This window comes from Anas platyrhynchos, chromosome 2 (assembly GCF_047663525.1).
Source record: "Anas platyrhynchos isolate ZD024472 breed Pekin duck chromosome 2, IASCAAS_PekinDuck_T2T, whole genome shotgun sequence".
Taxonomy (NCBI): Eukaryota; Metazoa; Chordata; class Aves; order Anseriformes; family Anatidae; genus Anas; species Anas platyrhynchos.
In genome coordinates this window covers 159,461,534-159,473,562 of record NC_092588.1, presented here as the reverse complement: position 1 = coordinate 159,473,562, position 12,029 = coordinate 159,461,534, and the positions used below count along the sequence as shown (strand labels likewise).

Genomic DNA, 12,029 nt, shown 5'->3' with positions numbered 1-12,029 from the left:
GAAGACTTCAATGTGAGCCATGTGTGTGCACCAGCACAAGAGCAAGCGAGTGAGCGGGAGCCCCAGCACCACGGCAAGTGAGCACGAGCCCGGGATGAGCACAGGTGAGCCCCACAGCGAGAGTGAGCAAGCTTGAGCCCAGAATGAGTGAGCAAGTGAGAGCCCTAGACGGATGGTGACGTCCACAGCAAATAAGCGTAAGCCCCGCAGCGAGCCCTCCTCCCCCCATGAGCGTGTGCCCACCCCAGTGAGCTGAGCATGGCACTGACAGGCTCCAGGAGGAGCAAGAGAGCGTGAACATGAGCTGACGGCGAGTCCAGAACCCGTCGGCGCGCAGGCGAGCAGGATGGGTGGCAGCAGTGCATGAGCGCCCGTGCGCACCGGTGCACAGCGGCAAGCATGAGCGAGAGAAACGGCGGGGAGGGAGGAGCAGCATCCATCAGCGCTCGAGTGCAACAGAAAGCGTGACCACCGACAGCAGGGCACTGCCAGGGCGTGAGCACACGGAGGGGAGGAGCAGTGAGGGAACAACCATGCGTGCGGAGCCACGGGGCCGCTGCAAAGGGCGTGAGCTGCGGGGAGGAGGCTGGGGGCAGCCCCCCGCCAGGCAGTGCGGGGACCTGGGCGGGCACGTGCGGAGGGGGGGCTGGGAGCACGTGCACACTGAAGGGGATGGGGGGCAGAGGCGAATGGGGAGCGCACAGAGCATTCAGGACATCGGAGCAGAAGCTTCCAGGATGTCAGAAGCTGGGGCAGATGGACACGCTCCCAGCACAAGGAGCCGGGAGAATTTGGGATGCCAATAGTGCAGGGAGAGGGATGGGGCGCGTGAATTAGGGTGATCTGGGAGTGGAGCAACGGCAGCTGATCACACGGGGCAGCGTGGTGCAACACGAACAATGACTTTCTGGTGGCCAGTTCCACAGACAGCAGACACGGGTGGACTGAGCAATGGTGGCTGGAAAGCACACTGAGATGGGGCGGAGAGAGGGCCTCAGCCCGGCACATTTAGGCGGGTACCAGGGGGAGAGGAGCACGTTTCTGTGGGGAGCAGGGGACAGCTAACCTAGATACAGGGCTGAGAGTACGTGTGTGCTAACAGCAAGGGGAAGCTCACGGGCTGTGCTGACAGCAGGGGGAAGTCTGTGGGCAGGACTCTGTGCACGGGTGTGTGCACGGTGTGAGAGCATGCCAAGAGGCAGGCTGCGGTTCAGCCAGCAGGTAACAGCTGCAAACATCCCTGCACCCTGGGGCGCCACGGCCTCGCTGCCTCCCTAACGCCTCCGCTCCCCGCTGCCCTCTCTGCCTGCCCCCTGGCAGTTCCCAGGCGCACTGCTCAAGTCACAGGGCGTGGGGCTCGGGTACCAGAGCGAGGGGCCCGGTGCCACGTGCCGGGCTCTGCACAGCGCCGTCTGGCACAGCCCAGCAGCGGGGGCTTCACGCCACGCTCTGGGGATGCCGGCCCAAGGAGAGGAAGAGCAGAGGTCGCTGGTGCTGTGCACACGCAGGGCGCAGCTCTGCCCAGCGACGATCAGAGCTCTGCTCACGCGCACGCTGCACACACACCAGCGTGCCCCGTGCGCACCCCTCGCTCTCAGGCGCTCACCCACGCACGCATGCACACCCCAGGAACGGTGCTACCTACACATGCAGAAGGCTCCTTCCCTCCTGCACCCCCTGCGCCTCTGGCCCTCCCTGGCCAGCAGAGAGAGGTTCACCTACAGCCTAGCGCACCAAAGCCTGCGGGGCGAGACTGCCGTGGACCTGCTCCCTTCCCCTCTCCCGGCCTCCGAAGCCGCACCCCAGCGCTCCGCAGCCCCGCGTGGCTTACCGTGAAAATGTTGGAGCGCCGCTTGGACTGCTTGCGGATGGGGGTGGGCGTGTTGGAGGCAGCAATGGTCTCAATCCGCAGCTCTCGCTGGCTGATGCTAGGGGTGGAGGGCACAGAGGAGGAGTAGTCACTGAAGGCTCCTCCGCCGTTGGTGGCCTAGGGCGAAACGAGACGGGGACACTCAGCGAGAGGCCGGGCTGCCGGGGGCACGGCTGCAGGGACACCTCCTGCCTGCACAGCCCCAAGCACCGGGGCAAGGAGCTGCGGCACAGGACTGGGACGTGGGAGACACCCTGCTCCGTGCCTGCCTCCTGCCCAGCGGGGGGCCTTGGGAAAGCTGCTTCCCTTCTCTCTGCTCCCGTTTTTCCACTGGTGGAGCAATGAAATCCTGGAACTGACAGGGAAAAGCAGCCACAGTCCCAGGGACGCTGGCTGCGGTGCGACATGCCAGGGACGCCTGTCCTGACGGAGCCTGGTGCGAGGGCACGGGGGCAGCAGGAACCACGCGGCCCCTCACAGCCTGGCTGCCTCTGTTCTCAGAGCAGCACAGGCCCAGCACAGCCCAAGCCTCGCGCTGCCTGCTGGAGGGAACCTGCCTCTCCTCGGGGCCCCTAAACACAAAGCTGTGGGGAAGCCTGGAGCCGCCTGGCTCCCCGGCCCTGCTGGTGCCCCTCCAGTCTCAGCTACGATCCCAAGGGGGACGTGCAACCCTGAGGCAGGCCCTGGCCCCTGCAACACCCTGTGTGCTCACACTCAATGTGAAACTGCTGGGTTTGGGGTTTATCCGAGGAGACCTCAAGGGTGGCACAGGCCTCTCGTGGCCTCTGTGGCCTCGGCTGCAGTGGCCGTGTCTGGAAACACATGGGGCAACACGCTGCGTCTCCTCTAAGTAGTTTAACTTCTGGGAGAGGGGCAGGCCCAGCCGCACGGCTCGCCTGAGATGGGTTCCTGGCATCCTGGGCTCTTTTTGGCAGTTCTGATCCTTGAACTGTATTTTAAGTGTGTTGAAGAAATGGCCCCTGCGGCCTAGGAGAGCTCTGGAGCCCTCTGGGGAGCTGCCAGCCCTCGGCTCAGTTGCTGCAGTCAGCGGTGGCCGGGGCCTCTCCTGTGTGCAGAGCAGAAAGCAGGAGCACAGCACGCGTGGAACACGGATCCACCGAGGATGCTCAGTGAGAAAACACCGCCTGCACACTGTGCCTGGTGGGATCTGAGCCCTGCTCCGTGACAAGCAATTAAGAAACATTAGAAATGTGAAAGAGGCTGTACAGGCACAGCAGCTGCTGCAAGCCACAACCTAGTCTCCTAAAAAAAAAATTGCAGCTTTCACTCAGGCTAGGTAACCCATAACTCATGCTATGGCCCGTGGGGAGCCACGCGGTGACAGCCACCACCTGCAGCTGGGGCTGAGGGCCCTAACGCCGTGCTGCAGGCAGGGCAGCAGAAGCGAAAGGTGCTCTGCAGCCTGCCCAGCAGGGAAGGGAGCCTCACGCCATGGGGACTCGGGCTGAGCTGCTCCCTGCACCAGCCTGCCAGCACGGGCAGCTCAAAAAGGAGCAGGCGGCCAGGCAGCTGCTCCATGGCTTCCAGGAAAGCCCTGCTGCAAGGCCGTGTCCCTGCAGGTGTGGGGTTTGGGGTGTCTCAGGGCTGTGCAGAGACAGGAATGCTCCTGGTGCACTGGTACCGACGGGACCTGGTCTGCTTGCACTTCTCTGGGCAGAGCAGAGGCCGGGCACTCTGTGCAGAGTGCACATCACCAGGAAGGTTCTCTGGAGGCCATCCAGCTGACAAAACCTGTGCTGAACACGGGATTTCTGCTGGCAGGTCCCAAAGGAACCAGGACCACAAGGGACACGCAGAAGCAAAGCAACACGCCGTCCTGGCAGCGACTCCTGCAGACAGCCCCTGCACTCCACAGGTTCTGCAAACGCGGCCATGACTGAAAAGGAGCAGAAAGCGAGGGCCAGAGGGTGGAAGAGAATCTGCTGACACAGCCCAGCTTTATGATCAGGCATAACACGACCTGCACAATCAGTATTTAACTGATGCATAACGTGCAAACTGTGTCAAAAATAAAATTGAAGATGTATGAGGGAAGAGATGGTCGATGCTGCAACACAGAGAACGGGCTAGCCAGGAAGGGGGGCAGGCAAGGCTGCCAGTAGCCCAGTGACGGCTCCGAGGTGCTCTCCTGGCTCTGAGGGCTCCAGCTGCCTTGTCAGCACGTTTATGAAGGCTGAGGGTCCTCTTCAGTTCAGAAGAGGCTGTAGAGTCTGAGCTCCTGCCACAGCAGCTGGGGCAAATACTGTTTATATTAGGTGAGACATTAAAGCTCCTGACAAGAAACTTTGCTAAATTGTTTTATATTTTACGTACTCCCTGTAACACTGTTTTAATTTTCTGCCTAGCCAGAAAAGCTTTCTTTACCCTGTAAGTTTGTCTAGTGCTGGGGACAAGTAAAGGACACTGCCTTTCCTGAGCCTGCTGGTGTCCCACGGACACCCAAACCTCAGGAAAGGCACAAGGGCTGGAGGATGCCACGCACAAGCTGGGGAGGCTGATGTGTGGGCTGGCACCACCCCATGAGCGCTGTGCAGAGGAGAAATCCCCCAGCAGTGCAGCCTCTGGTTACACAGGCAATCCTGAGCCACTTGACTGCTCAGCTGCAGCAGCCTGCCCAAAGGCGTCAGCAGAGATCCAGGGACCCGAAACAAATCCCGAGCATGTGGGAGAACCCTGCCAAGATGACAGGTCTGGGCAGACGCCTCGTTTTTGCTCCTGGCAGTTGTTTTGCTTGATCTACCTAAACAACCACCTGTGGTCGCTATTGCAACCTAAAACACGGTGGAAGCTGACGGCTTAGTAAAACACACGTAGGAAATCCTTCCTACCAGTGTGTAAGGGGTACACGCTGTGAACTTCAAAGAACACTGACAGTGCTGTAGGGTGCTGCAGCAGGGAGGAATTCAGCCCAAGTGACAACGTAGTGAGCCTTGGTGTGCAAAGACACAGGTGGAACAGGGAGTGAAATCTGGGAAGGGCTGTGAGAGGAAGAGTGCAAACAAGCAGCAGGCACCGACTCAGCAGGACAGGGACAGGGAAGGAGCCAGAAGCGTACAGACCACGAAACCACAGCGGAGGGCATCAGGAGCTGAGCAGGCTGCTGGACGCAGGCTCCCACAAGGAAGTGCAGATGCTCGAGCTGCTGGAGCTGCTGCAACACACGCACCAACTGCTGGACATGCTGCAACAGGCAGGGAGGTTCCTGGGACCGAGCACAGGTGAACTGCAGTTCGTGTTTCATTTCCCTTGCAAACTTTGGGTTTCCAGTCCTTTTGTCTGCCCTCCTTAACTACAGTCTCGATGAACACTTTCTTTTTTCAGTCTAGAGGCTGTGCAGGACTGCAGACCAAGGCTGGTCTGTGGAAGTGGGGTGCACTGACCCGGGAAGGCAGATCAGTGGGGCCGGGCACGCAGTACAGGGGGACACGAACCCCAGGGGACTGAGCAGCCTGCAAGGTGCCGTGTGGGGTGCCTGTTACCTCCTGCCAGCTTCTGGGAACGAGTTCCCTGGCAGAAAGACAAACTTCCATCCCACAGCAAACAGGCAGCGATGACTCACCCCACAGCCTGGGGTACTCCTAAGGGCATCTCAGACCCTGAAGAAAGACGGAGAAAGGGGTAGGAACAGTAAGGAAATCAGGTGGAGGAACTCCCAGCGAGCACCTCAAGCCTCTGCTGGCCCACGGAGCTCCCACCCGCGCCCTGCAGGCAGGGGACAGGCAGCTGCCAGAGGGAGCGGGTGGCAGGGGCCGAGCGGAGGAACTGGAGCGGAGGAACTGGGCTCCCAGCCCATCCAACCTGCTGGCCCAGCCACAGCCAGGCAGGGCACCCGAGAGGAGAGCCCGAGCCAGTAGGTAGACGAGAGCTTTCCCTGGGGACTGCTGGGCCTGGGGGATCCCAGGGTGGCTGAACGGGTGCCAGAAGCGGACCCGCTGCCCATGAGCCAGGCGCTGGCCCCGGCCCCTGCCCCGTGGGGCGATGCTGGGCACAGGGGTCAGGGTCACAGTGCTGGTGAACCAGCGGGGCCCTCGTAGGAAAACCTTGTCACAGCTGGCCTGCTGCTGCAGCTGGCGTCTCTGCCTGGATGGGAGCACTGCCCTCTGTGGCACCACACGCTGCTGAGGAATAAAAACAAAATAACCCACAGCTCCCAAAGACAGAACGGGAACCAGGGCAACTGGCTAGTGCAAGAGCTGCTTCGTAAATAGGATCACCCATCCTGCAAGGACACCACCACCCTCCCTGCAGCACCGCTGCCACAGAGCCCTGCCCGTTCGGGCAGCTGGCACGGCCACGGGGGTGTGGAAACCATCCATCACCTCTCAGCAGGCAGAGAAAGCTCTCCCACAGCCAGGTGACAAAACCTCCAGGGTCTGCTGGGGCCTCTCTGCTCCCAGTAACTGCAATGAACTGGCCTGACTGCCAGGACACCAGCAGTGTCCATTTCCTAAAAAATACTTTGGCCTGGAATATTAAACTACTTCCAGAAGAGATGTCCCTAGGACTAGGAAAAGAAGCAAGGCCGTGTCCCAGCCCCTGCCTGCCTGTAAGCCACCCTCTGCAGGGACCACTTGTCCCCAGTTCCAGAAGACCAGAGCCACCAGCAGCTCCAGAAGGCAGAGCTGCCTCGTGGCACCAGGCCCTGAGCAATGTCCCTCTCCTCTCGGGGGCACCACCATCCCCGGGCACACAGCTACAAAGGGAAATGCAACCTGGCCGTAGCTGCTGCAGAAGGGAAGAGGGACAGTCAGGGGGAAAGGGCAGGCAACACCCAGCTGCACTACAAGACAAAACAAAGCTCCTCATTTGTATTCTTTGTCTGGCTTCTTTCCATCTCATCTCGATGCTAAATCCTGCGCTCCCAAATCCTTCCTTGAGGTCCTCGTCCCTGCCTCGGCACCTGCCCTCAGAGGCTAGCTCTCAGGGCTAGCAGAGGCAAGTAAGAAACCCCAGAGAGATCCCCGTGCCCTTAAATAGCAAAAGGCAGAAGAGCCCTGCTCTGCAAACACCCTGCCACTGATCCATCCCTGCTGGTGGCACGGTGCCTGCCCGTCTCCTCCCAGAGCTCCTCCTCTGGTTGGGGACCGCTGCTGTGGCTCCTGGAGCCCATTGCCCTCCGCCTGCCACCAGCACCGCAGCACGCCCCCGAGCAGCGATTCCAGGCTCTTTCGCACCCCGGCTGCAGTAACTGCTGTGGCTTTGGCAGCTGCCTGCTCGCCGTGCTCAGTGCTGGCTGTGTTTCTGCACGGGCAGCATGACACGCACCCGAGGACGAGGGTTGCAAGGCCCGGGCACGTGAAAAGCATCAGGAACCAGCGCACTCGTGTTCCTCAAAGGCAGTTGGGTTTTCTCTGGGAAGCACTTCCAGAATCTGACTGCTGAGCCCAAGTGAGAATGCAGAAACGCTTCGCAGTATTTCGCCATCACTCACCAGTTCCACTACTTCACACTCTATTTTTAGGAGAAGTGCTTCTATAATGGAACAGAAATGTGTAAACACCAAGGCAGAGATTACTGCAGCGGGTCACTGCGAACCAAAAGGGTTTGTGGTGAAGCCACAGAACACCCGAGGAACCAAAATTGACTTTGATCCTCACTGTGGTGTCCAGGTTTGCCGAGCAAAGGGACAGGCAAAGCTTTAGGCAGGTGCAGAGCATGGATGGGGAAGGGAAGACAGACAGCAGGAGCTCCTAAGGACATGGCCTGTCACTGCTGACACTGCTGCCATCCCCGCAATCAGGAACTACTTCTTGTTTAGAAAGGCCTCACAATTAGCTGCAATCTCCTTTTAGCTGCATGCTGCATTACTTCCCTGTAATGGCTCTGGTTTCTCACAGAACTACCCAGGTCCCTGCAGCAAAGCCCCAGGAGCACAGCAAGGTACCGAGAGGAAAGGCCCTGCCTCAGAGCCCAGGAGCCAGCATTCACCTCCACACAGAAATCAGCTGCAAACCGGGCTGAAAGGGATGCTGCAGGAAGGAAGGTGGGGATGTTTCTGAGCAATAATCTCTAACAAAGCTCCTGCCACACTGTTTGAAACCTCTTCTGATGCCCAAACCCTGCTTCCCCATGGCCGCCCTTACATCCACCCCTTTTGTACTAGCACCATCTTTTCTTAAAAAGTTCTTTTCTTTCACAGCTGTGTATTTCTGAGGTTGCGTTTGGTCCCTTTTCAGCCTTTGCTTTTCTAAACTAAACAAGCCAAGTGCTTGACATCCTCTTGGATTAGGGTCTCCTCCCTCCCGCGAGCCTTTTTCTGTTCCTGTGCCAGCTTTAATACGTACTTACATGAGTGACTGGCATCAGACTGAGTCCGGCATCACCACACCCCATACATGGGGAACACATTTTTGTCCTCACTACAAACATGTGGCTAGGCATAGCAAGTGCCATTAGCACACATTTATCAGGACTCTTTTTTCATACATTTGACATAGAAGAAAATATCAAACCAGTATTCAGCTGCTCCCTGAAGAACTCTGTCCGTGGCCATCCTCCACCCTGCTCCGATTCCCAAACAGACTGCCCCTCATTCCCAAAAGTATTAGACTGTTTACAATTTGTCTGCTAAGAAAATCCTCTAAGTACTACACACACTTAAACCTACATTTTCTGGACTTTGCTCTTCACCTTGGATGCTTCCTGTTAAGATTCTCCCCCACCGTTGGGCATAGTGCAGGGCACGGCACTGCTGCGTGTGTTTGGAAAGCAGCTGTGCTCTCTCTGCTTCCATCCTGAGCCCACTGGACACGAGCAAGCCCTGGTCACAACGCCAGGCGGTTCTGGCTGCCAGTCAGGGCACAGCATAATTCACTTACACAGAGACTTCATCTGAGCTGGCCCGTGCCCAGGTGCCCCAGGGCACCAGAAGCTGGCACAGGTCTGCAAAAATCTGTACAGATCCACTCACAGTCCAGCACTAGAAACCTATCCAGGCAGGCACAAGCTTTACGTGGGTATGTCAAAAATGTTTATGTAAGGGTCAGAACAGTGGCTGCAGACATTACTCAGGCTTGTGTAAGAACAACCCCCCCGTGGTGGTACCAGGAGCTGTCCTGGGGCTTCAAGGGCTTATACAACCTTGGGGTCAAAGCCAATCCCCTCATGAAGAAGCGTCAATCTAGCAGTTTGTTGTCCTAAACTGGCTTTGCATTTTTTTGTTCAGTTTTACATGCTCCTCTAAGTCCTCAGCTACTCTCTTCCTCAGAAGTCATTTCATCTGTTGCTTGTTGACGAGGTGTCCAGGGGCTCCTGGCTGCTCTTGCTACATTGCCTGGCGTCTTTAAAAAACCCAACTGCTGTATTTGCTGCTCCCCAGTCTGACAGCACGAGGCCAGACAGACAGATTTGGTGAAGTCCTTGCTACAGATCCTGTGACTTCAACACAACAATTGCTTTGGAGATTTAATCTCCTGGCTCGACTGCCCGAGAAGCAGTGGAGCTCAGTTTCTCACCTCTTTACCAGAGAGCCAGCTCGGCACGTATGCACGTGCTGGGAACTGCAGCAGAGCCCTAATGCAACAAGGGTCTCCTTCAGCAGCCACCGCTGTGCCAGCCTGGCTCTGACTTGCCTCTTCTGCTGCAATTCTGCTTCCCCAGGGTCACAGGACAAACACCTCCAGCTCCACCCTTGCCCCAGCACCTTTGTCAGTCCCTGCTGGCCTGCAGAGCAGCTCAGTGAGCTGCACAGTGCCCTTCCTCCAGCACAGGGAGCTTCCAGAGCACTGCTCCCTCCTCTGTGCTCCCCTCTGAATTCACTGCTGACCACCCCCTGCACAGACACATCCCAAAGAAGCCCCCTGGCTGTGTACAAGACCACCAGGCTCCTGGCTCCAAGGGGAGCAGGACCACGAGCCCACTGGGCTTGCCTGCACTGCTGAGACAGCCCAAGGCCTGGCTCACAGACCTCCTGCTCAGCCCTGTAGGTGCTCACAGCTCTGCGGAGCTGCTCCAGGAGCACTCCACAATCATGGGAGACCGTGAGCTGGATCCAGGGGTTTGTACAGGACGCCTGACCACAGGGTAAGCAGCGAGCTGCTGGGCTGTGCAGGGGAGCCCCAGGCGAGTGCTCTGCTCTTCCAAAAGTTACTCCATGGCTGTGGTGTGAGTCTAAAGCTAGGCTAAACAGGCTGTGTACTGAGTGCCCTCAGGGGTGAGAAGCACGGGGACACCCTGGCTTCTCCTGCTCCCGTTTCCCACCTGATTGATGTGAACAGAAGGAATGGAGGCCGCAGAGACAGACGAATGGCTGGGTGAGTTGGGCAGGGACTTGCAGGGACCGATGGAAAGCTGCTGCTTCTTCCGTAGAGCCACCACCTTCTGAGCCACTGCAAGAAAGAAAGGGACAGGGTCAGAGTCCAGAATACAACTTCCCCACCCGCCCCCAAACTTCTGGACTGCTTCACTGACACCCAAACCCTTCCTCTGACCGAGGCCAACACCTGGGGCTCGGGCTGTGCCGCCCCGTATTAGCAAGAAGGATTTCTGCAGGACACCCAACTTTGAGATCCCGCTGCTGCCACTGCCACAGAGCACAGCTGTAGGTGACGGTGTGCCAGCAGCTCTGCCAGCAGGGCAGGCCTCCCACGCTGAGTCCCCACAGACCACCCCCACTCTATTAGGGTGCCACACAGAGCAGTGACTTTGTGTGGACACCAAGGAGCCACCCGGAGCCCCAGGCTGCTGCCGGAGCATCCCCAGGCAGTCACTTCCCAGTCACCCCCTCACAGTGCCTACAGGAACCAGTTACAGACCGAGTACTTTGGGCAACGCCACCCCCATCAACCTGGGCTTGTGTGACACTCGTGGTCTCCCGATGGTCTAAAAACTGGCTTCAGAAACAACTCTCCCAGGTCCTGCAAGCTCACTGCCTGATGTCAAAAGCCCCAAATTCCACTTCAACCTTCCCAGTCTCCTACCATGTCAGGAAACACACAGCTTGACCAAAGAGGGTGGCAGCCAACTAGCTAGGCTGTGGGGAATCAGGAGGCACACTGCATTCCCGTGCTGTATATTCCTGTTCCATGCTGGCTGCATACCCCCATAAGCACAAGGCAGAACACGACTCCAGGTGCTGGGATCACCACAGGCACTGACCAGCACCCCAGCTCCAACCCAACGTGCCTCCTGTTGGGCACCCTGGCAGCAGAGGAGCTGTCACGTTTCCTTTCCAGAAGAATGGAAGATGCTGCACCGTACACATGGTGGGACTAAACCCATCTGGAAAAGTCAGATGCTGATAACAAATACAAAGTCCTGTAGGGCCACTGCTGCTACCTGCTCGTCTGATAAAGCTGGAAGCCTGTCCGGACTCCCAGGCTTAGCATCAGTCCCATAAACAGCAGGAACCCCTCCTACACCCACCAAGCACACCCTATTCATCTGCTGTTCCTTCCTACTCTCCTCCCCTCTGCCCTCTCCTCTTGCCAGCCTCATCCACCGTTTGCTGTGTACATTTTCTAACTCGGACCAGGCACACCATGCAGAGCCCGCCGCTGGCATCACGCCCCTGGGCTCTCTGAGGGCTGCCTGGGCCAGGCAGGATGCAGGACTGGCGATGCCACGGGGATGAGACACCCCCAGCTAAGACAACGTGGCCCTCAGAACTGGAACTTCATGGCCCCAGCCCACAGCTTTTAAGCCTTGTAAGAGAAGCTGATCTCCGGGTGCAGCAGCAGACCTGGGGCAACAGATACCAAGCTCGAGAATACCTCTGCTTGCCTCCCTGAAACGGAAAGGAGAACAGCTGAGGCTGCTGATTTAGTGGTGAATTTCCACCTGCTGCAAGTAAACCAAGGCTTTCGATGCAGAGCAGAGTGAGGTCTGCAGGACGCAGACCCCGATCGCAGGCAGGGATGCAGTCTGCAGCCAGCAGGCTCAGTGGGGACAGCAGCACTGCCCCACGCCGGCTGCCTCAGAGCAGTCCTGCTCCTGCTCAGCCTGGTGACAGGGAACGAGGGCGGCTCGCTGAGCTGCCACCAGCAGCTGCTGCTTTTTTCAGTCCCTCCTTGCTCTGCACGGAGTCTACGCGTCTTCGCTACCACTTACTGGCTTGGTGACCTGACATTATCTGCTTGGCGAAGAACTTCGTGGACCAGAGAAGGGGGGAGCACTGATGGAGCAGCAGCAGAGGAGCAGG

At 58.4% G+C, this 12,029-nt stretch overlaps 1 protein-coding gene across 5 annotated transcripts in view; it reads right to left on the bottom strand.

Moving 5' to 3' along the window:
* The window catches only part of AGAP3 (ArfGAP with GTPase domain, ankyrin repeat and PH domain 3), a 117,767-nt gene that overhangs the window by 55,468 nt on the left and 50,270 nt on the right, over positions 1-12,029 (bottom strand). For 4 of the 5 annotated variants that reach the window (XM_038173960.2, XM_027450284.3, XM_072034061.1 and 1 more), the window contains exons 7-8: positions 10,091-10,218; positions 1,832-1,987 (exon numbers count right to left, since the gene is read on the bottom strand). In XM_038173960.2, the coding sequence (XP_038029888.1) occupies positions 1,832-1,987; positions 10,091-10,218 (284 nt within the window). The remainder of the gene's footprint in view (positions 1-1,831; positions 1,988-10,090; positions 10,219-12,029) is intronic. The other variant, XM_038173959.2, reaches the window with a different exon arrangement.